Genomic DNA, 25,584 nt, shown 5'->3' on the forward strand with positions numbered 1-25,584 from the left:
AAGAGTTATATACTGCATTAATTACAAAACAATGTGTGTAAATTCTTAAATTGTGGATATGAAAATGTATACAGTTGAATTTTAAAGACTGTTTCATGTTATATACAGTGAGTTCATCTTTAGTATCACTGCCTTCTGTCAATTTTTAAAGAATAAAAAGTAGATTAGATTGTTATTCTTTTTCATTCAGCTTCATTCAGTTACAGAAAATCTGTTTACATCTTGGCCAGATTTAAAAATGACTTATCACAAGAAACAGCAGCAGAATTTTACTGTATGGGGTATCGGTGTGTCACATGCTGCATTTCATGCACAAAATTGTATTGTGACAAAATGTACAGTATATTTTTGCGTCACAAAACATCATGTGAACAAATACAAAATGTCGAAGTGCTCACTGTCATTTTTCATGCTATGTAGTTAATGAAGCCAAGCCGAGAATGCAGAGAAGGAATAAAATGTCTAACACGTGTGACTCAGTATAGTGCCGGGATGTTTGAGGCACGGACCTCTAAACGTATCAAGTATCAATGCAAATTTAAATAAAATTTATTTGATCCTTGATCTGTGCACACGATGCCATTATACCCTAATTTTTCTATCATTTGCTTGTTTACATGACTTATGAATCAGTGGTTACTTAACTCGTATGCTAGTATTGAAATGGCATTTCTTGTAGTTTAACGTACAGACGACAATTTCTATTTTATGAACGACACACTGTAACACAATACATATAATTTTACTGTTCATCAGTGCATTGTCTATGGAATAAAATGTAATTCTAAATCTCACTGAATGCCTTTTCCTTGCATCTGAATAAAGTGTCAGCTGAATTGTGGCCTGTCCTTTTTTAAAATACATAAATGTCTTCCATTCTCAAACCCGAGACATAATGTAGCTTGTCTCTTCTGTGCACTTAGAGATGAGGAGTACAAATAACAAACAATAAAAATGAATTATGAGGAAATGTGGACTATCATTTCAAAGTCTATTTTGTTGGGCCGGAGCAGACATAACTCAAATCCAGCAATCATCAGTATGAGGCTGGAGCTTTTTTCCCATCAATCACTTGTTACTTCCTAGAACTATAATTTATTACCAAATGATTGCTGTAATCTAAAAATGCATTACTGTGACATTTGGTGATCCCCATATTTCCGCCATAGAGTGCTGCGTCAGCTTGGTGTGTGTGTGTGTGTGTGTGTGTTTGGCTGTGGATTGAGTTGTCGCAGCAGAAATTTTGACTCACTGCGGTAAAAGCCCAGGTGTATCTAATAACATGAACAATGGCTCTGCTCCAGTTTAAGCGTCCTAATAAGCCATACTGTACCAGTGACCTGTGCATGCACAAAACCAGGACCCTGGTACTAGCACACTTAAATAGGTACCTACACTTGTGTTTCACAACAGAAATGTTAACCATGTCTGTGAGGAAGGTGCAATGAGAACTTACACACACTTGTGCATTTTAGTGGCGGGTAAACAAGCCCTAACTGATTTTTTCCTTGGCACTTTTCCTCATGGGAAATCTCTTGAAAAAGGCTCTTAAAATTGAAGTGGACTTCTGTAAGACTGACAGCTCAAGGACTGAGGAAGTTGTCTACACTTGTGTATTCTCACATGATTGTTTTTTTTTTGGACAAAACATAATCACATATCAGTTAATAAGCTCTACATTTTCTGGTCATTCTGCATTTCATTCTATTAAATTTCATGCAATTTACTGCAGGACATATTCCTGAAAGTAAGCCAACTGTTATCCTTTATTCCTCCCTATTCTGAGAATTTAAAATTATGTATTATTTTTATTAGGTGTGCTTACAGGCAGGTGTGTTTCATTTTCACCCCTCTCTGACCACGCTCCCTTGCTCAGCAAGTTGCCTTTCGCTTGACATATGGTGCTGTGTATTATCAAGTGTTGAAGGGAAGTGAAAGAGGCATTAAAATGGACTGAAGCGTGTTCCCGTGCCATTGTACTTTTCAACACTGGGACTGGAAATGCCTTGATTGCAGTGAAAGGAAATGATTTCCAGAGGTTATTTCCAAACACTGAGGAAAGTTTGAACTGTTGTTGCAGAATTTCATTCAAGATTTCATCTAAAATACATATGTATTTAAAGAGTCATGCGTGAACATTATCAACCTAGACAATCTGTAATGTCACTGTGGATTCAGTGTGTTTCCATGTGTGCAAGAGTGTGTGATTTTCTTGTACTGGTGTCTGGGTGAGACAACGTCATCAGCATATTGTAAGAGGCCTGTGGCTGTGTTCGCAGCATGTATGTCTGCATACATGCCTTCAACTCTATCTTGTTGCGTATGGGAGCTGTCAAGACACCAGGCATTACCTTATTGGAGTTGGCAGCCTGATTAGTCTTGTCATAGCGATTACTATCAAGTGGCTCTGAATGTCCCCTCGTCCTGCAGAAATTTCGCTCTCACACAGACCTTATGTTGTGGATCTGCCCTTGTCTGTACGGAAAGCTAATCAGCCAAACCACAGTTAATCAGCCAAACCTAAATTTAATGACCTCAGAATTCGAAGGCCAAGTCCTTGCCTTGAGGAGAAAAACGAGTCCGTATGAGAAAGACTGAAGATTTTGTTGTGAAAATTAATACAGAAATGAGACTGTGGCCTGTCTTCCTCTTGTGTAGAACCTTACTATGATATTTTGCATACAGGCTCCAGCTACTGTTTATGTTTTCTCTCAACAAATGAATCATGTTATTACAGTGCATGTAAACTTTGTTCACTGATTAAAGATGCACATTTTGTACATCCTATATTCGTGTTTTTATAGGTTTGGGATTCATATAGCTTGTGCAGCACCGCATTATCTGCAACAGTCACTGCCTGAATAATAAGATTAAATGCTTTATGTGTACTTTCAGGAAATGTGTTCCCTGTTCATTGAGAAAGTCATGCAGTGCTCTGGATCATAGTTATCTTCTTTTTACTGTTCACTGCTGTTCCGCTCTGAGGGCTCCAGGGAAACTTGTTTTATCTTTGCCACTGCTACAGCTGGTTTTGCACAGGTCATAAGCAAAGCCTTGAGTAAACAGGTTGCTGACTGATCATGGCATGTGATCAGTGGAGAAATTAATGAGTTTTTTAACAACAAATAAATACAAATCCTTTATGAAACCTGAAACAGCAGGGGCGAGGAGTGAGATTGTGTGTTCAGAGCCATGCCAAATCCAATTTAAGCCCTCCAGACCTTGATACCCCTACAACTCAGCTCTGTCATAGAGCAGTAGTTTCCTCAGGCTATTTCACACCTAGATGAATGGCTAACCGGCTTTCATCATCTAAGCCAAAAGAACATTACTTTTTGCTGGCATGGTTCACAGCAAATATGGTGGATGAGAGGCGTACACTGTAAAGAGAATCTCTGATGTGGTGGTGAAATGAAACTCACGGATCGTCCCAAGAAAACAGACGGCGAGTAAAGCCAGAAACACAAACCGGCCATTTAGGTGGAGCTAGTGATTCAGTAAGCAAATGAGTGGGACTGGCCACCTGCCATCCACCTCATTACTTGGTCCACCAATGAACTAGCCATCCAGGAAAAGCCAGCAGTTTGTCAGCTGACCAATGAGCCGCTTCGATTTGCCTGCCGACCGCTATTGCTATAACAACCGTACAGGGTATAGTTGGTTTTTACTTCTTCTCTCCATCTAACGCCTGACGCCTGGTGGTTGTGAACGGGCTCCGTCTTAGGCAGTTGGTTTAAATCACTGGAAGTATTGCTGAATCCATTTTTTACTAGGCTATCACTCAACGGGACTGTGGGGCACAGGAGCCATCCAGTCAGGTAATATTACCATCCATCCACCTGATTTCATTACCCTTTCCTCCTGCCAGTGCTTTGCTTTGCAGTTCCCAGGACTGCTCACTAAAGATTGGCTATCAAAGTTTAAGAATCATGCCCTTGTGACTATTATTTTACCATGGCTGTAGCTCTGCAAAAGTGAGATAAACCTGCATCTGTTTTGTTTCTGGCAGAGTGCAAAAACAAAACGACTAGAGGAAAAGAATGTATAGTGAATCTTTACGCTGTATCACACACACTGTACAGGCATATACAGCATATTATAATCACAGACATTCATAAAGGTCTGAGTAACCCTTCAGTGCACTCCATAAACCTGTGTCCTATCCTGACAGAGCATCTTCCACAGACCGTTAATGTGTATTTTACAGAATAGCTGTGATAACATCTGCAGGGGAGTACTCCACAATACCTGCTCACTTTGATGAGCCCCACCCAAGTGACAAGATCTTTCTGTAATATGTACACATAAACACTTGTACATATAAACGTGTGTAAACACACACACTGGTCTTGTTCATATGCAGGTTGAAAATGATCAATTCTGATGAATTGAAATGCAATACCATCCATTTTTAAGTTATGTTAATTTACGGGAATTGTAGGAGTTTGTGTTTTTGGAACTTGACCCATATTAGACCAAAAGTCATGATATCTCAGCATCTGCTTCTTCAATTCTGACTGTGGATTATGCTTTTAAAATGGATTATTCCACAGTGAAAAATCAATAATCCTCCAGTAACACAGGTCTGTAATTTCCTTAAAAAATCTTGAGAAAAAATTCTTGGGAAAAACTAGGATTTTTTTAAATAATCCAATTTATCCTTGCTATGGAGGCTGCTGCCAAGAACATGTGGGAAGAAACAGACAGACGGAGCCTCTCAGGAGGCCAACCAGACATGCGGAGCTGCTCAGGAGAGCGAGCAGGAGGGCAACGGCGGGGCTGTAGAGCGACAGCAGTGAAGGCGATTCCCCACTGGAAGCAAAGAAGCAGCTGACAGGAGATCAGATGCTGGAGTCCAAAACCAGGAGCTGAGGTCGGCGAGGTCGCATCGGTCAGCTGGGGTGCAGGTATCCACGTCTGCTGCAGCCTACTGCTATCTTAAACTTAAAGTCACTGGCATAGAATCTGTGGCCAGGAAACCAATAAATTCAGGTAACCGAAAATCATCCACAAGGGAAAAAAACTCAAGAAACACAAACTCAAAACACGAACTCAGGGAATCTTACTGGGTGAACCAGGCAACAGAGGTAAGTCCGAAAGCAAACACAAGGAGGAACACAGGAGACAAAACCAGGAGGCAGGCGCCAAGCTGCAGGCAGGAGATCAGGAACAAACATAACGAAAGGGACAAATACAGGGATGACGACTGCAGGTACAAACATTGGAAAAACACGGCAGGGACAGACTAGGGTAAGGACGCAGACTTGAGAACAAAGAGACTTATATGCACAGAGGGTAACTGGTCACAGGTGATTCACATTAGGGCAGGACAGACAATCAACAAGGCAGAAAACTAGATAAAGACAGGAAAAAGACTAGTAAAAGATACACAAGGAGCGAGGCTGGAATGAAAAGAGTAACATGACTTCAACATAAAACAGGAATTACTGAACAAAACCATAACAAGTTCAGCCACTGTTAGGGTTGATCATAACAATCCTCCCTTTATATTACATTTCATGTTTGTGGACAGCTTTCACATTGTTCTGTGTTCAGCTGACCTGCTGTACACCGACTAGGACAGTTGATAAGAAGGAATTGCTCGTAACTGTACTGAACACGGTCTCTATTTTCCCAATAATCACTATTAAATTACATTATCATTTTCTGGGATTTCCCAATGAATTTTGAGTTACGTATCAGCTCCTTTCTAGGAAATTATACAACTCTATGTAACCTGTAAAATGTAATATTTGTATATCTTGACTCACAGCTGAACTAAGATGTACTGTCCTAATTAAAGCCACAATCATTTTTTGTCCACCGACAACACTACGCGGTTTTTTTTCAATATCTCCACAGTGTCCACTAATTAAAATGTAGTGCTTGTCATGCAAATTGTGGAATACTGAGGTAGGGAGTACTACAGACTGAAGTGTAATGGATGCTCAAGAAAAGGCTAGTTAATAATGGTCACGATGAAGCACACACAGAGATAAGTGAAAGGAGAAGCATAATGTAACAGGCTGTATTAACAGCCGCTCTTATTCTTCCCCTCTTCTATCTCATTTCTCCTCCCTCAAGTGGATGTCAGAAGACTAATGACAGGCCTATAATTGTATCTTTATTCTCATTCTGATGCAAATCCCACATCTTTTGAACTGTCCACTGCCCTCATTGTGCATTCAGCTTCTCTTATTCCAAGGGACTGGAGATACAGTCCAGCTTTATCCCCCCAAACTACACTGAACTCCTTACTGTTTCTGTTTCAAAGATAAAGACTGAAGACGCTGCACTATTCCACAAGCATAAAGGAATGGAAACTAATCATGGCTCACACAATCCTCTGGGCACTGAAATAAGGACAATATCCGCCTCCACCACAGTTAAGGTGTCACACGTTCTTGACCTCGCTCCCAGCAGTTTTTTCCAGGACATGCTGTCAGATATGTAATCTCTATCCCTGTAGATTTTCATGGTGCAGAGTGATGAATGGACCTTCTCTTTTTATTTCTGTTATCCTTCGTACCAAGTTATTTTCATCTGGCATCTTTCAGCAGGGTGAGTGAGTTATACAGACAATCAATAGTCATGAACAGCAGTCCTCATGGGACCTAACTGAATCTGGTACTTCGTCTAGTTTGATCAAACATGAAAGTGAACCTCAGTGAAGCGAATTTATATCATGGTGGTTTTTTTTCTATACCTGAGCTTCTTACAATGACTTGAATTCCTCACATTAACTTCTGACAGCATTGTTGTGCTTTATTTTGCTTTTATAGAGTTCCATTATCATGGCAAACTTTTGAGTTGTTTCTATTTATCCCAGGTTGAAGGCATTCAAACAGAAAAAGTACTACCAGCATCTACGGAAAATGCAATCCCTTTTCCCAAACATATCTTAACTTATAAATGCTCAGGCAATTTTCTCTTTGTGTGCCATATGGGAATAGAAGCCAAAACAATTTTCCATCTACAAATTGCCAGCTCAAGATCTAGAAAAACAGCAAAACTCAAATGTAAATCTTCCAAAGTGTCTCTAGAGGGAACAAAAACACCAACTTATATTAAATATTTCTGGGTATTTTTTTGTTATGACTGAGGGGTTTATGCAGCCACACAGATGGACACAGCTCTGATGTTAAGGCAGTCTAACTCTGTGAATGTGATCTGATGAGGACAGCACTACCATTTGCTATTACAATAACTGTTGACAGCTAGATCTTGAGCTGCTATAGTTTACTATTTTTAAACTATATAGTAATATAATCGCTAACATGGCTTAGAGAACCGGTCTGCCTCTGAATGAATTCTTAATTAACTTTTACATTTATGTTAGATTCTGATTTTTTTCCCTCTCCTTAGCGAGAATGACAGACCGATACAACATCCACAGTCAACTGGAGCACCTCCAGTCTAAGTACATCGGCACAGGACACGCCGACACCAGCAAATGGGAATGGCTGGTGAACCAGCACCGAGACTCTTACTGCTCCTACATGGGACATTTTGACCTGCTTAACTACTTCTCCATCGCTGAGAATGAGAGCAAAGCAAATTTTCTCTTTGTGTGCCATATGGGAATAGAAGCCAAAACAATTTTCCATCTACAAATTGCCAGCTCAAGATCTAGAAAAATAGCAAAACTCAAATGTAAATCTTCCAAAGTGTCTCTAGAGGGAACAAAAACACCAACTTATATTATATTAAATGTTTCTGGGTATTTTTTTGTTATGACTGAGGGGTTTATGCAGCCACACAGATGGACACAGCTCTGATGTTAAGGCAGTCTAACTCTGTGAATGTGATCTGATGAGGACAGCACTACCATTTGCTATTACAATAACTGTTGACATCTGCCCATCTCTGCTGCTGTTTCTAAAGACAAACAACAACAGAAAGGAGTTGACCCAGCTCAACAAACAACGTGCTAATGATAATTAAGATTAAAAAAAGAGAAGAAGCTTAAGTCATGCTGTGCAAAGCGTTTCTATCAAGGTACTGAAACCGGAAATTAACTTTGGCTGTGAAAACAGATTCAGCACATGGGACACTGCTATTGCAACAGTTTATTTGATTTACCTTCAGATAACCCCGATCATTCAGTAATCTCTTGTCACTATAGAACCCTGGGGATGAACTCGGTCTATAGGTATGCTATAAGTAAGGATGAGCAACAACCCTCTTAGGCTAGTGGATAAAATGAGGAATCATCCTTGGATAAGGAAACAGAGAGTCTCTGACATTTAGTCCTTACTTTTATAATCCCATGGCTTTTACTCTAGTGTCACTGTGAGGTTTTCATTTTTGGTTTTAACAACTACTGGAGGAATTGCCGTGAAAATTGGTACAGACATTCATAGGATATTTCCCAGAGCATGAATTCTAATGATTTTGGTTATACCCTGACATTTCTACAGACACTGCTTGAGTGAAATGCCTCAACAGCTGTTGGATGGATTGCCATCAAATGGCATTCCTGTGGTCACAAATGAATCTACATAGAATCAATGTTGTACTAGCAACACCTTATCCTTAGACAGCTAGTACAATGGTTAACATTGTTAACATGCAAGACAGTATTTTAAAATGGTGGGGGTTGTTTCACAATGTTGCCTACCACACAGATCTGGGCAACCCCAGAGAGTTCTGCCAACATCAAGAGGTAGAGACAGACTTCATGCAAAACTGCAACCTGTGTAAAGAAAAACGATTTCTTATTCTTTAGACAAATTCTTTATATTATGCAGAATCTGACACTCTCTCCGATCAAAACAAAAATAAACTGTACTGAGTTTCTCCAAAATGTGATTTCTCTTTGTTTTATTTTTATTTTTTTTTTTTTTTCTCTTTTTTTAATGATTTGTTACAAAGATTTATTTTCATTATAGTATGCAAACTATGTCTTACAGCCCTGATTGCCTTACTGCACTTTTAAAGTAGAGAGCGAGAACGAAAAGTTTAGCCCTCTTTTTTTCCCTCCGGTACATTTAACAGGGGCACCTACCGGAAGTTAGCGCACCATCGCTTTGAGAGTGAGAGCGGTCGGAGCTGTTTAGTATTTGCAACTTCTGTCTTCGCTTTTAATCTCTCTACATTTTATAGGGTAAGTGCGAGCTGCATCTGAAAACTATGTGATCACTGACAATCTGATATTTAGCTAAAGGAGCCGCTTTGGGAAGAGTTTTATTCGACAAACATCAGCTAGCTAGCCTCACGCTACTGTTAGCATGCTTACCGTTTCATTGTAGCGCCAGAGAGCATTTCGCATTTATTTACTTTAATTTTAAGGTTACATTCAGCAGGTAATCGACATCAGCATAGATAACGTAGTTAATTTTACAATGATTAAGCCATAAATGTTGCTATTTTTAAACAAGATAGTAATATCGCTAACATGGCTTAGAGAACCGGTCTGCCTCTGAATGAATTCTTAATTAACTTTTACATTTATGTTAGATTCTGATTTTTTTCCCTCTCCTTAGCGAGAATGACAGACCGATACAACATCCACAGTCAACTGGAGCACCTCCAGTCTAAGTACATCGGCACAGGACACGCCGATACCAGCAAATGGGAATGGCTGGTGAACCAGCACCGAGACTCTTACTGCTCCTACATGGGACATTTTGACCTGCTTAACTACTTCTCCATCGCTGAGAATGAGAGCAAAGCGCGAGTCCGTTTTAACCTGATGGAGAAGATGCTCCAGCCATGTGGACCACCAGCAGACAAACCTGATGATGCTTAGAATGTCCCGGAGTGCTCCGTGGATGATTTTTTTTTTTTTTTTTTAACTATATTCCTTTTGTAGTATTTGCTTTATTTTTCTTGGACATTCAACTCTGCCTTCTAAAATGTCTGACTATAAATCAGAATTTCATCTACATCCTTGTATGACCCTGCCAACTCTTGACAGGATTACACAACAGAAGACACCTGGACACCGATGTTTGCGGTGTTTACATCTGGACCACTGAAAAACATTGTATCTTGCCCCACACACATCTCCAGCAAGATAGCAATGAAGCTGAACGAAGAGAGTGAGGAAGTCCTTCAAGACCTGAACATTCACCAGAGAAGATCTTAGAAAATGTGTGTACAAAGTGGTGTACTATCATCTGTTAAGTATTTGTATTAACTGATTGAGGTGTATTCTTGATTGAAATGTCTGTTTTGATTGAATTAAAATTAGTTTTTCTCTACGTTGGCATGTTTACATCATGACTGCATTTACATGGTTCTTAATTTGATGGTTCATGGATGCAATGAGTTAAGCACCTGCTCAATCATTCATGTGTGACTGTTTAAAATGTAGCAGTTTCTCATCACATAGACTACAGATGTGTGACTAATTAAAGTCAACAAAATGGAGTGTTGGGAGACCACAAGCATACAACAGCTCCATGGTATAGGTTTTCCATATCTCTGTTAGACTACAGGGCGGATGAGCATTATTCTTCCAAAAGATTTTCCCTCATTTGGTGTTTTGATGGTGGTGGCGGAGGGTCCCATAGGTGTTCAGCTAGGTTATGGGTTAGGGCTAAGTTATGGATATCTTGTATTGAATATATTTGTACTTTATTGATTTACATCTGTAATGTACAGAATAATCGAAGTAAACTCAAAATAAGGCATAAAAGCCTCATGGTCTGGGACTGCAGGAAACAATCCAATGTTGTTTTTGATGCTTAAAACATCAAGTGTTTTATATTAGGAATAATTAATGGTTTATGGTGCTTGATTTTTGCACTGATGTTTATATTTTTAATAAACCTGTACAGCTAATACAGCTGTTTAAGATCAGTTTGGAAAAGGTAACCTGCAAGCTAAAACATTAATAACCCCCAATACGGGTATAAAGCTTTTCAGCTGCATGTATGTTTTACACAGCTGTATATTCCAGCAGTGAATTTGTTTGGCCTTGCCGATTGAAACCACCTACACACTCTCACACATGCACCACAATCAGGCACACACACACACATTCTTGCCTTTCCGTAGTTGCAAGGACACTCACTGACATAATACATTCCCTCACCCCTTACCTCAACATTAACCATCACAGCTAAAAGCCTGACTCTAAACCTAATCCTATTCTAAACCTAACTCTAACCTGAACGCTAAAACCAAGTCTTAACTCTCAAACAGCACAATGGTTTGAACAAAAAACAAAAACAAAGACATGCACACACACACACACATTTGAGTGCACACAGATCAGCTGCATCTTGTTTTGTGTGATTCTCAAGTAAATGATCACACTACCACAAGATCCACTGTCTATTTTTATAGGCAACGGTATGTCTCTTAATTGTCTGACGAGGTGGCTGATTCTCATATCTAATGTTCATGGTTAATTGAGTTAAAAAGTGACAGATCTGGTACTTTTCATTTACGTATCTGAAAAGCAAATAATAGCAACTAGATCTCAGAATGTGCAAATTAACTTCTCAAGCAGTGGCACTAGTTCAAAAATTGCTATGGCACACGGCTGAGGGTAGATATTAAGACAATTATTCCTGTGTTGAATTTGAATCAGTGCCTTTGATCACGAGTGTCTGTTTAATATGCTACTGGTCATGAGAAAATGTTTTTATGATGCAGATTGCCTCAGGGTAGTTAAAGTTGAGTAGGTGTTTGAAGCTGCAGTCGATACAAGGCTCTGGTTTGGTCTGAAGTGGGCAGCAGCCACAGTGAGATGTGTGACTAGAAAAGAGCAGCAGTCGCTCAGGTTTGACTTGCTGACCGCAGGTGATTTATCAGAGCACACCTCCAGCCAGATTTGCACACGTAAATATGGACACTTGGTGGGAGAGGATGCGATGCATGACTCATTGTTGGATTGAGAGACAAGCCAGTGGGTGCCAAGGAAGTTCTTGTGTACCACGTCTGGGTGTGTGTGTGTGTGTTGGAGGGTTTGTTAGTAGGGTAAGTCCTTGCCATCTGTCGTCACTGTGAGAGTCGTGGAGACTGCGCTGCCAAGTCAGGCGTGAAAGCAACATGAGGTCTGTCGGTGTGCTTCACACACTTACACACACACACACACACACACACACACACACACATAAAACACAAACTGCTTGACTTGTTCTCTCTGAGACACAAGCACATAAATATGCATCTGCTGCTCAGTTTCCAGTTACACTGCTGGAGATGGGCACCTTTTTTTTCTGGAAATAGGAATTGCAGGTGGGTGTTCTTTGATTATAGGCTCTCAAGTACAACTATAACACCCACTTTGTAAGTGAAGCACACAGAGAAACCTCTTCTAGAGGTTTTTTTTTTCTTTTAGAGTGCTGTCTCCAAAGGCAGGGAAAAACAGAAACATTTATTGTGTTAAGTCTACTGAGAACATCACCAGCAGACAGGAGGAATGATGTCTTCTCGACACCTCACATCCAAAACTTTCAGTGCAAGGCAGAATTAATTGTCACAAGGTTGTTCATTTACTGTGGTGATAGAGGTTGTAGGCTTGTTTTGCTATGTGAAAGATGTCTTCACTGTACCAGTATATTAAGTGACAATTTCTTATGGGACACTTTTTAAGTCTGTCCAATGCACAAATGATAGAGTGTTTTCAGACAGCAAAGATGAAAAACAGTGTAGCTGAAACAGCTTGTTCTGTCTTGCTGATTCCTTCTGGAGTCCTTCACAATGACTATAAATACTGAGTCCTGCCTGCCAACACACACGCACACACACACACACACACACACACACACACACACACACACATGCACACACACACACACACACACACACACACACACACTATGAAGACTTTCACAGAGCATGGATATAAAAACAGTTTTGTCTCATGCACTCATAATACAAATCCTGCATTTGCAGTAATGACTGTTTTAATCAAGTAATGAAAATTAATGATCACAAATTAAATGAGGCAAACAAAGATGCTGTCTGGTGTTTTATATAAGTATGTACCTACAGACCAGAAATGTTTTATATTTCAATTCCATACCACTCTGGTTATCAAGGTATTGATGTAAATCAATAAAGCATCGGCTGGGCTAGGCGGCTACATCCAGAGGCCTCCGGCTACCTCCAGCGGTTGACAGGGGCTGCAGTGGCCGTGTTTGTTTGCCAATGTTCGGATAGGTTTTTGTGACATTATGGCTTGTTGTAGTGTGGACTGTGCTAAACGACCATCGAAGGAGTCTGTGTTGCAGTTTTTTCGGTAAGTAAATTTCTCACTATTTCTCACCTGGATGTCTGCACTAATTAGCATGTATTAGCATATTTTGCCGCTGGCTTATGACTTAATTGCCGATTTATGGGCGCTGCTGATACAGATAGAGGACTGGAGCAGATAATGTTAGGAATGCTGTTGCGGTGTGTTTCCGTGCTCTCAGAGTCCGTTTATTGCGGGAATACTAGGCTACAATTTTATTTCGTCTCATTTTTCTGTTTAAAAAGTCCGACATTGCATGGACAGAGCAGCTCCGTCTGTCGGCTGCTGTTGTTGTATGTATGCTGCTGTAACTGTAAGTGGATAGTGGAAGGAGGCAGAGGTGAAAGCCGGTAAATATTAAATATTTGCTCCGAGCTAAGTGGGCGGGTTCTCGGCCGGCTGACCCCGGCTGACCCGTAGAGTAAAATATGGAAAGTACACTCCCACTGAAATTCAAGATGGCGCAGCTCAAATGCTCGTGGTTTGGTCACAAAACCGACTCCCCGAAACCAATGGGTGGCGTCACGGGTGCTACGTCCATGTCTTATAGAGTCTATGGACGACAGGCGTGTGAAATGGACGAAGAAAAACCACTAGCCGGCAACCAACCAATCCATCCAGCTCCATCTGAGCTAAAAGCGAGAGTGTGGATGCATTCTGGTTTTCATAGCAGGTAGCAGTTCTAAACACGTCGACAGGACGTACGTTGCCTGCAAACTTTGCCGCACGAAGATAAAGTACTGTGGGAATGCTAGCAACATGAGGGCTTCAGGTTCGAAACCCGATCTGAGCTCTTCTGCGCGGATTAGGTTAACTGGCTACTTTACTTTGCCCCTAGTTGTGGTTGTCTGGTTTTGCCTGTCGGCTCCGCGATTGACTGGCGACCGCTCCAGGCTGTACCCCGCCTCTCGCCCGTAGTCAGCTGGGATGGGCTCCAGCTCCCCCCGCGACCCCGACGGGGATAGAAAACGGATGGATGGATGGATGAAGGCTCACATGTCGCGCTTCCATCCAGAGGAGGCTGCGTGGGCTAAAGACAACCGCCTGAAGCCTGTCACTCCACCGAATCAGTGTACTCTCCACGAGGTGAGGCCACGGTGAAAGACTACATCTAAAACTAGTTTGGAAGTTACAGCTATACCACACAATACTGAAGGTGCTTTGAGGTGTTTCTCAAAAAAAGAGTTGAAAAGTTGAGTAATTAAGCAGCTGACTGTTTATGGTGTATTTTGGGTTACTGTTGTCAAATTGAAACTCAGTAATCGATTGGTAATCGAATCGAGACCTCAATAAGCGTAATCGAATCAGGAAATTGGACCGATTGACCAGCCCTACAATATATACAATAGATTACAAAGTTTGGGTCATAAAAACAAGTCAGTTGTTTTCGAAAGGCTCAATAATTCTCAAAAAAAATATTTCCTTATTGGACTGCTCTGTAAGTTATTGTATTATTGTGCAATTAATAATCATCTTGAATATGCAGAACATTTTCCTCACCTCATTTCACTTTATTTTCTTAATCTACAGAGATTCTCAAGCTGGAACCTACAGAGAAATAAAGTCCCTTTGAAGGAGTTCACCTGGTCTAACTCTCTTTTAATGAGGAGGCTCAATCGCACTGGTGCTGAGGTCAGTAAGTACACGCCTGCTTGAACATCTCACAGCCCAACACCCACTGAATTGATCTCATCTGGCATGGCAGCTCATCACCACCTCACCTCTGCGACCAATCAGGATCCTGCAGTAATCATGAGAGTAGAGGAAATTAATTCTATTCCTTCGCATGACCCTTTAAAAGCTGCGGTTAGACAAGAAACCGCTTTGGCATCGGTGCATGTTTGCATTTTTAAATGGTGCCTGACACAGTCAATGGCACCTGTTAGTAACCATTTGGCCTTTCTGTGTTCATGCTGATGTGAGTGTCTCGTTTGGTCGGTTGTCCACATCTGCTCTCTCCTCTGATTACACAGGAACCCAGCCAAACAGTGAAAAGGTCCAGGAAGCACATTCACCCTCGTCAAATATAAATGCTCCCACAATCCAATTATCTTTGCCCTTCTGTGCCACCCACCTGTCTTATCCATCTATCTGCATTACCTCTTCCTCTCCATTGTTCCCCTCCGCTAAACTCTTCACTTCCATTTTCTTTACTGCTCACACGCCCTCCTGCAAACCTCATCACTTTTCTCCTACTCTCTGCTCCCTCTTTCTTTCTCCATCTCTGCAACTCATACAGACATACCTAACAGTGCAGTGGAAACATCCATGATAAAACACACAAGTAATGACTCTGCAGCAAGGAAAAACCAGGCAGTGTGCCAGGCACAAAACTGCCTTCCCATCCTGCCTGGGAAACTTCATTAATGTGGGGAGAGTGTGTGTGTGTGTGTGTGTGTGTGTATGTGTATGTGTATTTGTTTTACAGCTAGCACAACTTTTGGGGCTATAACTTGCAAACTTTTTGGAGAAGATTGGCTGTTTAACAGTTTGAAAAAAGGCCTCATTTATAAGGTTTAAGGTTTAGGTTTACAGCTCAGGCTGGAAGAATATGACCGTGGCACATTTTTGGATAAAGTTTAATATAAAGGCGAGTGTGGTGTTCACCTGTGAAACGAAGTATGTGGGTGAATGTGTGTGAAAAAGAGAGAGAGAGCGCAGGCGGTTTATTATCACTGTGGTGCAGAAGGGCATCTTTCAGATAAAAGCTCCAGATGCCACAGCTATCTTGCTGTCCGCCTTTGCCCTGTAATATATATATGTAACTACAGACAGTGTATTGAACAATGGAGCTGCAAACTTGATAAGTGGGCGTGCATCACAAGCAAATCCAAAACTTCAATTTACAGGTCATGCTGTTTCACCTTTGTGTTGTCAAGACTGTTGCAAAGCCAGCAGGTGGTCAGGAAGAGCCTTTAAAATTGAACATGAGCTCCACCGATGATTCATGCCTTTGACTGTCTCTCATCTCTCTGTCTCTGCAGTCTCTTTCTGGCTCTCCTTGTCCCCTGTCTCCTTCAGTCTCTAGTTCTCATTTCCTTGTCCTCTTCTTCAGAACCAACTCCATTACGCCCACATCCTCTTTGAAAGCCTTCAGACTCGTACTCTGGATGAGGCTCAATAGATAGGGTGGAAATTTGATACTTTAATGGTCATTCCCATATAAACCAAAATACACACTAGCTTAAAGGTTCGGAAATGTTTGCAACACAGGCATTATGATGACAGGCACTCTAAGACCACGAAATCCTGTGTGCAAGCAAGCATGAGGTCAAAACAGTACAAACAAACAATATTCAGAGAAGTCATATTCATCTGGAACACATAAACAATATTCAGAGAAGTCATATTCATCTGGAACACATAGGAAATCCATTTGGAAAAATGTAGTTTTAATGGCACAGCAGAGTAATGCGGTTCATCTCTCGTTCCTATGTTTGTTAGATTGTGTTGGCATATTGCATATTGCAGACTGAAGACACATTTGAATATAGAGTTGCTATTTCGGTGGACAGTAGAGTTACTGGAATTGCCTTGTTTTGCATTTGTCAAATGAAACGGATGTACATCATAACATGCAAAGGATTTGATTAGACTTGGTTGTTTGTAGCCACAAATGTGAAAAGACTTCATTGGAGAAACATGAACAGACTAGCATATTAGTCATTATTGGTTCTCTTACATTAACCGACATATACAGAGTATATATACAGACAATCATAGTTTAACTTGTTAGCATGCTTGCTGATTTGTGCTAAACAGAAAGCAGAGTTGAGGCTGATGGGAATGTCATTAGTTTTGTTCCTATTTAATCATAAAACACAGTTTTCAGTAAGTTTTGGTTAATATTTTACTTCATGATGGCGCTAGAGGACAGTTCAGAGGGTCACTGACGTCATTATGATTCATCCCATGGGCACCGCAAATGTGTCTTCCACCCAATAGTAATATCTTTGTGTTGAGACATTTCAATCTGGACCAAAGTGGTGGATTGACTGACACAATGACTGACACACCCACATTCTATTGAGTGGCTCTGAATACAACTAATTAAAATACAGATGTGCCATTTCACTTTTTGCAGAATCGTTTGTCCTTTTGTAACCCAGGCAGAAACTCAACAAGAGCCAAAAGGCTCTGCGAGGTTAAATGCAGATTTGTCAGTGTAATTACGCTGTCGTCCTCAACAGTTTTTCAAAATCAGGGCACATGGAGGGTGATGAGAAAAGCGGAGTTAAAAGCTCTATTCATTTTTTTTTTCAAATATCCTAGGAGGGCTTAATTGGTGCTAATTGCTACACTTCTGAGTTTCCAGATAGGCTGTAAATTTCTATTGTAGCAGTCCGTGTAACCTCAGTGGGAATTTAAAAAACACAGGCACAGATTTTTTTTATTAGTTCAGGAAATAATGGAAAGATGTATTAGTTTAAAAAATAAAACTCTACTGAGAGTGAATGACTTCCTCTCTCCGTTTTATGACTTTGAATAGTGAACCAAGGACTCTGAATTCTGCCTTTTAAAACTGAGGTGTGCAGCCAGAAAAAAAATATACAATGAGAAAAGAAAAAAGGGGGATCAATGAAAATTCTCACATTTCTTACACACTACTTGGGCATGTACAAATGCTTTATCTGGGTTTAGGAAGTGAAGACAAGCAGCAGGCTTGTTCTCTTAAGTCCAAATTCTTCTGTTCAAACATCAGTTTTGCACATTTTATCCTCTACTCAAGAACATTAGCATTTTAAAATTGTCCACATTTTTCACAGTACCTCTACCTCTGTCTTCTCTGTGAGCTCTGCTGATGCACTCAGCACAGGCTGTTTGCATCCACGCATCATTTTCACTTAGACATTCCTGTCTAATATGCTCAAGTCTGTTATCACTGAGGTGATTAGATTAATACTAATCATCTAATAAGAGAAACCACAGTGACAAAACACATGTTTTTGCCATAATTCTTTATATACAAAAACAATATACACATTTTGACATTTTGCACGTAACAGTAGCAGTTTTGGGGATATATGGTATCATCTTATAAGTTCAAAGTTCAGACTTATGTCAAATATACAGTGAAGGTGTTTGGAGTCCAGTCCTGGGTCTTTGCTACTTTTGAGCATCTTGTTGCCTTTGTGTGAAAAAACAAAAATCCCCAGAAAATCCTATTACTGTAAATTTTACATGGTCAAGAAATGAATATATGTAAAGATAAAAGGCAGCAGCAGCTGTCTGGCTATGGCTCCTGTCTGAAATTAGGGATTTGATTAGGGGAAGTGATGAAGGATGCTTCATAACAGCAGACATTCATAAATGTAAACATTTTTTCATGAACTGGTAGAAGTCTCCAGAATTGCAAATTAAAAGTGGCAGTCTGGAAAGCAAGTGTCAAATTGGACGTGAATGTTTTAAAATGACTCAACTGGATTTTTAGAGAAATACTTTCTGGAATTAACAGTAGTAAATGTATGTTTGATACTTAAATTTCACATAGTTTGCGTTATCAACAGTGCAAAGAAATGTGAGGCGTTTTTCAACTACTGAGGCTTCTTTGGATCTCACTGTCATAGGGTTTATTGTGCTTATTTTGTAGTTCCATACAAGATGGGATGAAACCAGACTGCATCTGTAAAGGTTTTTACAGGACTCACTCCTCGTGATTAATACTGACTGAGGTCATGACTAAGCAACAACTGTCAAGGCTCTTCCACACTATCAGCTGCTTTGTTTAGATGCTGCACCCAATACTTGACAAAAAAACATGGAGTTAGGCATCAGTGTTCATCAGAAAAAAAAAAAAAACTTTTTTTGCAACTACATGTTGCAATAATCCAGACCAAGACTCTAAGTCGTTTCAATACAATAAAGTCACCTAAAAGGAGGCGAGACTAAGCTCTTACCTGGATTTACTCAAATAAGATTTCTAAAGCTCCACTGTATTTTAACATCTTGATTTAGTATCTATAAGCAGTATATAAACACTTCAACAGTTACCATACTGTAATGTAGTTGTAATCACATATAAGGACATTTCAAAGTGTTCATTAATATCTTTTGCCAGACAGTTATGACCTGTCCTGCAAACCATCCGTAACTGTTGCATAAATAGTTAGTGAATGATTCATAACAAAGTATAACATTGCTGTAATGAGTACAAATCCTTTCAGTGTTGCCAAGCATATTATAGCATATATCATTCACAGGAAGGTTTTAAACTGTTTATAAATGTGTTTAAAACTTGTGAAATTATAAATATACTATTTTATGTTACTGAGCGTTCATAAATACAACAGTTGTCGATGCTTCATATAAGGAGTTAAAGTTGTTAACAAACACATTAATAAACACTTAAAAATGTTATATAAGCTTACAACTACATTCATTGACTGCTTACTGCTCAGGTTAAAATGTTACCAGTTCTGATTTATCTGGTTTAACTTACTGTCCTCTTAAAAGAGACGCAAGCAGCATATTCATGTTTACTCAGCCATGACAGGAGCAACACTGTACCACCAGACTTTTAATCTGTGAAATATGAGCTTTCTGGGGTTTTTTTTTTATCACAGTATTTGCTGTTAGTGTGCACCATGCTCACTTTTATGGAAGCTAATTTCACAGTACATACAACCAATCAAGTTCCTGTTTCCCTTTCTTATAAAATGCACCTGGGTTATATAGTGTACCGAGTTATATTCTGTGTGGGGTTTTTTTCTGTTGTGCAGGGTAAAACGCTGACCATCTGAAGAAATAAATCAAAAGTGAGGATGATGAAGGATTATAAATTGTTTTTAAACCGAGTCATTATCCATGAAATAGCTGCATTGCACCGGCTGACTTAACTCAAGGTGAAGGCAGAACAGAATATGAAATGATCAGATTTATCGCCACGTGTATAATGTCTTGTCCATAGTTTGTTTAGGAGACAGGTAGGTTTGGTAGAGACATGGCAGTTATTCAACACACTATGGCTGATATGCTGCTTAGAGACAGCACCTGTACATATGCTTTACTGCTGATTTCATTATCAGCGCCTGTTGATTATAAACAATAAGACAACTAAAATCAGAGCTTAAAACATTCACATCAAAGTTGCATTGTATCATATTGGTAGTAAAGTTGATTTCATTGTATGCACATGCTCAATATACATCCTGTACAAAATAATCAATATATATAACAACATAGACATTGACATGAATGAATACTGTTGGTTCTTTTTCATGACTGTACATCATGTCATGTTACAACCTCTGCACATTCGGAAGCAGAAAGAATGAATCTGTCCTTTTCAGTTACTATTTGTAAGAATGACGAGTGTTGTGGAGGCTGGAGGTCTGTTATTTGAACACAAGCCTTTGGACGTCAGCAAGCTCAATCTGTCAATCACTTATCAAGAAACATCACTCTTTCTAGTCTAAATGTGCTGGGAACAAAAAATTACTAATGTTCCTGTTTAATTTTTATAAGAAAATCCCCGGTAATGAGTGAGCTATTATGTTTTTTTTTCCTCTACCAGCTTCTTATATTAGTCCTTACATATTTCTGATATCTAAAGTTATGGTTCAGGTCCTCTGTCTGCATATCTGTTTTTTTACATCTGACTTTTTTTCCCTCTGCCAAACAAACACATCCTTACAAAAACAAGTAATTATTAATTGATCTCCTTCACATTTTGCATCAACATTCATCTTGAGGTTTTGGATTTTATCTCGACACAGCACTTAAAGGCGGAAAATCTATGAATGCTCCAAAGATGAACAGTGACCAAACCACCTCAGCCACGATGTTAATAACCCATAAATCTACACACACACACTAAATTTCGTTGTATCTGCACATTCAAGCAAAGGCAAACCCTCTTGAGTGTAGATAAGTAATTGTACAGCCAACTGTTACCTATTTGTATTTAATCTCCTAACAATGAATCAATTCAGACCTGTTAAATTCTGAACATCCATCTAAGAGTGCACAAAATGCAAGATGCAATCCAAAAGAGCAGGGGAATTTAAAATGAGCTGCAAAATATTGTATGCTGCTTTATAACTTCCCTTGTGTACACTTAGATCATTACAGCCTAACACACACAAATCTATTAGTTTTGCGTTGCGTGTGATATTAAAGGAACAGTTTGACATTTTGAGAAATACTCATAATCGCATTTCTGCCAAGAGTTTAATGAGAAGATTGCGTTTATGCGCTAAATATAAAACTACAACCAGAAGGCAATTAATTAGCTTAGCTTAGCTTAGCTTAGCATAAAGACTGCATACGGGAGAAACAGCTAACTCAGCACTCTGGGTCTTTTAGCTAAGCAAAGCTAATCACCTGCTGATTGTAGCTTCATAGTTAGCATTCAGTGGCATCAACCCTCTAATCTATCACTTAGCCAGAAAGCGAATAAATGCATTTTAGAGCAGCAACTAATGATTTTTTTTTTTTACGTCAATATGACCATTATTTTCTTTGTTTTATTTATAAAATGTCAGAAAATATTGAAAAATGCCCGTTTTCATTTCCCAGAGCCCAAGCTTCAATTTTCAATTCCAATCTGCAATTCTAATTGATTGTTTTATCTGACCAACAGTCCAAGGTTCAGTTTAATATCATATAAGATAAAGATCAAATCCTCCTGTTTTTAATATTCTGCGTCAAAAATTACTGAGGTGATTTGTTAATTATCAAAATATTTGTAGGTTAATTTTCTACTGTTTGTTGATCAGTGAATTGACTAATCATTTCAGCTTTTGTATATTTCCCAAAACACTGAACTGTTCCTTTATACTCTTGGGTTCCTGGTGAAATTCTACAGTTTGGGGACAAAAAGAGAAATCCAACTGTGAGTTGATAAAAACAGATCATTACCACTGGATTCAAGATATAGGGCAAGGTGTAAAACGGTCAGCTGTCAGGAAGTCTGTCCCTGCATAGCTGTCACCGGCTGACAGATTAATTTGCTAGAGAATGTTCAAGGAAATGGAAAATAAAATACTTCCCCACTTCTTTGAGAAACCAGTTGATTGCTTCAGTGGTGAAACTCTCTGTGCCTGCTCTATATTCATAAAAATTCTTTATATCAAACCAGTAAACTTTCAAATAAGATGACCTGCTTTTCCTTTGGCACCAAGTCACTCTGAGTAAGAGCTCCAGCCAAAAGCCTAAAATGAAAACTGAAGTCAATGCATGAAGAGTAGATCCTCTAAACAGCAAGTCCAGCACTTTGTAATCGGACGCCTGTAATTAATAACTCAACACAGGATATATGATGGTACATGATCATCATGCATCATCAGGAAGAGTGCCGAGGGATTAGAAGTGGTGGCTGATTTCCACTGCACTTCACTTTTAATGCCTCAGGTACCCCCCCCCGGCTCCCTCAGCTTCAGCAGTAATAAATATAACATTTGCACTTTTATTCTTCATCTACATACACAGCTTCATCCTCACAGGCTATAACTCTTGTGATATAATGCCCTCTAGTGGCAATACAGTTTAAATATGTCTAAAAATGAGCCGCAGTATTTCAGATTCAACTCCGGGAGGCACATCGGAGCACAGCAAACTGGCTCTCCTCCCCTCTGATCTATGACATAGGCACTGACATCAGCACACAACTATCCAATCACTCCCATTTCCTGTTCTAGGAGGATGCCCATATATGGCCATTTGGCAGTTTATGACAAGGCATACCATGGCATGTACACAAACTCACATTCATTACTTCAAGGGTAATTTTGCCCATTTTCCTCCCTCCTTCCTCCTTACAAGGCCTGAAGTGATCCAAAATAGAAAAAAAAACATATACAAGTGAGCTCTGGCCATCTTCAGCGAATAGATGGATGGCTAAGATCTTAAGACACACCTGTAGCTGTCAATATAGACATGAATACATCAAGGGCCAGAGGATCCCAAAGCAAAGTGGACTGGGCTGTGTACAGTGGGTCTTGAGGGCTGGGAGAGTCCTGGGAGCTGTGGACTGGAGCGCTTCTGGTGCTGACGTCCAGCTGGCAGTGAGAGCGCTTAGGGCCGGTGGAATCTGAAAACACACAGTTTTAAGATGTTACCAAAATATCATAATATGTAGAGTAGATACAGAAGAACCTGTATTATACTTGATGCAAGTAAACACATTTGATTTACCGTGGGTTTAAAACTGTGACTTGACTACTAAGACGTGCTCGTTTACAACAATGATGTTGTTTTCACCAATTTCCTTCACTAAACTCTTTGTTAAGGCCATGTGAGTATGTAAAGACTGTTTGTGACTGGTTTGGGGACATAATTCCAGCACAGCTAAGCTTAACTTCAACCTGAGCAGAGCTTTAATCATCCAGATTAAGTGGAAACACCTTTGTGTGTGTATGTGCACAAGGTCTTTAATCAACCTGTACTGAGCAGAAATATCATGTCTCCTAGGCGCAAATTTCAGATTACAGGCACTTTACAGACATATGCTCAGCCAAACGTTTTAACAGGTGGCTCTAGCAGGCTATATTCAAGTGGAATTGAATCTGCACACTTTTTTAATCCAGTTATACATTCAATTATCTGCTGCAACAAAAACTATTCATTTTGAACCTGTGGCTTTAGAGATTGAAAATGGTGTGATGGTGTTTCTTTGTGCCAAAGATTTATGACTGATCGAAGTTTCACAGCAGTAGATAAAGGTGCTATCTGATAGCAGGTTATCAGTTTCACAAGTTATTATGGGATACAAAACAGTGCTTTGGTTCTGCTTTTGTCTCAAATTGCTGTCATTTGCTTTTTAAATGTATTCATGAGGACGTGTGTTCTCTTAATATAATCAAATTTGTCAAAAGACCTTGGTGAAGCTAAACTGTCCTTAATATCAAAGCAGTATAACATGCAAAGGATAAAAGGATGCTTTAAATAGGTACATGGAATAATTTATATTTTTTAACTCAGCAAAAACATGTAGCATTGATGCCAGACACAGTGTCATGAATGCAAACAGAGAATATAACAAATATTGAGAAATTTCTACTGATGGTAAATCCAAACTTTCCAATCTTAAATTGTGTAGTTGTTTTAAAAAACAGGTGTATTAGGTGTGTTATTTTTTTACTGGTGGACACTGCACAGCAGGACAATATAAAACCACGTCACTCAGATGTAATAACATAGAGAGAGAACCTGAACTTTATTGGCAATCAATGCCTGAGGCTAATGAGCTGAGGCCGACCCAGGTGTACATTAAGACTTTAATGTGGTTAGTGGAAATGGCTTCGGGGGACCAGAATAATATAAATATTGATCAATGTGAGCTAATAAACAGCAGGAATTACAGTGATAAATTACTAATGAAGTGTAAGTTATCGTCAGAGTCGGGCTAAATGGTGGAGCGCATCGACCACTTGAGTACCTGGTGAACTGTTTGCTGTCTTCATGAACCTCCATCTCCCGGCTCTTAAACTCATTCAGCTCCTTACGGATAGCAGCCTGGGGGGCAGAACACACACACCAAATCAAAGCTAACCCTCAGCTGTGTCTCTCAGTCTGAAATCTCTTTGCCCTTGAAAGCAGGCTGTGATTCAGGGGAATAACCACAAAAAACAAATTCATAAAATAATGTTGTAATGTTGACAGTCCAAACAGTTTGTGAGGGTTCAGCGTTTAGGATTTAAGGTGGACACTGGGACTATTGGGTCTGTGACTTCTGTGTGCTGTGTAGTTCTAAACATCAACAGCAGAGGGAGGGCTTGACACAGAAACTGCCCTCCAGCACACCCTAATCTCCTGAGGAGGTTTTGGAAAGACATGGAGGACATTTTGGACAGTGGGCCTGTTGCATACATGCACTTATATTCTTTCTGTATCAACAGGTGAATCAAACCTTCTTCATGTGAGCACAAAATTTATGAACAAAAACATTAAGCAGAACATAAACTACATGGCCAAAAGTGTTCTGTGTGTACTTTCGGTCTGGGGCTGTTTTTCACAGTTTAGTTTGAGCTAAACTTTTGAATTCCAGTGAAAGGAAATATTAATGGTACAGCAGACACTAACATTTTAGACAACAGTGTTCTTTTAACTTTGTGGCAACAGCTAAGGAAAGGCCTTTTTCCTGTTTCAACAAGACAAACCCCCTGCGTGCAAAGGGAGGTGAATAAATTTACTGCGATGAACTCAAATAACCTGCACAAAGCTCTGACTTCAACTCAACATCCAACGCCTTTGGGATGAACTGGAACGCTGACTGTGAGTCAGGCCTTATCACCCAACATCAGTGGCCAACTTCACTGATGCTCTTGTGGCTCAGTGAGAGCAAACCCTGCAGCAGTGGAAAGCCTCCACAGAACAGTCTAGGCTGTTTTATCATCAGAATATTGCCCATGTTGTGGTAGACAATCGCATATGGTTGTAATTGTCACATATCC

At 39.7% G+C, this 25,584-nt stretch overlaps 3 protein-coding genes across 6 annotated transcripts in view; 2 read left to right on the forward strand and 1 right to left on the reverse strand.

Moving 5' to 3' along the window:
• Positions 1-7,370: 7,370 nt before the first annotated feature.
• On the forward strand, positions 7,371-8,669 carry LOC121189905 (splicing factor 3B subunit 5-like). The gene is made up of 2 exons (XM_041050382.1): positions 7,371-7,553; positions 8,628-8,669. Exons 1-2 carry the CDS (start codon positions 7,371-7,373, stop codon positions 8,667-8,669), a joined length of 225 nt encoding a protein of 74 aa, XP_040906316.1.
• A 320-nt stretch (positions 8,670-8,989) lies between these two features.
• LOC121189661 (splicing factor 3B subunit 5) lies at positions 8,990-10,205 on the forward strand. Its single transcript, XM_041050016.1, has 2 exons — positions 8,990-9,106; positions 9,486-10,205. The coding sequence occupies exon 2, from the start codon at positions 9,491-9,493 to the stop codon at positions 9,749-9,751; it is 261 nt and encodes an 86-aa protein (XP_040905950.1). The 5' UTR covers positions 8,990-9,106; positions 9,486-9,490; the 3' UTR covers positions 9,752-10,205.
• A 7,930-nt stretch (positions 10,206-18,135) lies between these two features.
• The window catches only part of phactr2 (phosphatase and actin regulator 2), a 36,550-nt gene continuing 29,101 nt past the window's right edge, over positions 18,136-25,584 (reverse strand). For all 4 annotated transcript variants that reach the window (XM_041049538.1, XM_041049542.1, XM_041049541.1 and 1 more), the window contains 2 exons: positions 24,570-24,646; positions 18,136-23,222 (listed from right to left, as the gene is read on the reverse strand). In XM_041049538.1, coding sequence (XP_040905472.1) covers positions 23,207-23,222; positions 24,570-24,646 — 93 coding nt within the window. In that variant the 3' untranslated portion in view covers positions 18,136-23,206. The remainder of the gene's footprint in view (positions 23,223-24,569; positions 24,647-25,584) is intronic.

This window comes from Toxotes jaculatrix, chromosome 11 (genome assembly GCF_017976425.1).
Source record: "Toxotes jaculatrix isolate fToxJac2 chromosome 11, fToxJac2.pri, whole genome shotgun sequence".
NCBI lineage: Eukaryota > Metazoa > Chordata > Actinopteri > Toxotidae > Toxotes > Toxotes jaculatrix.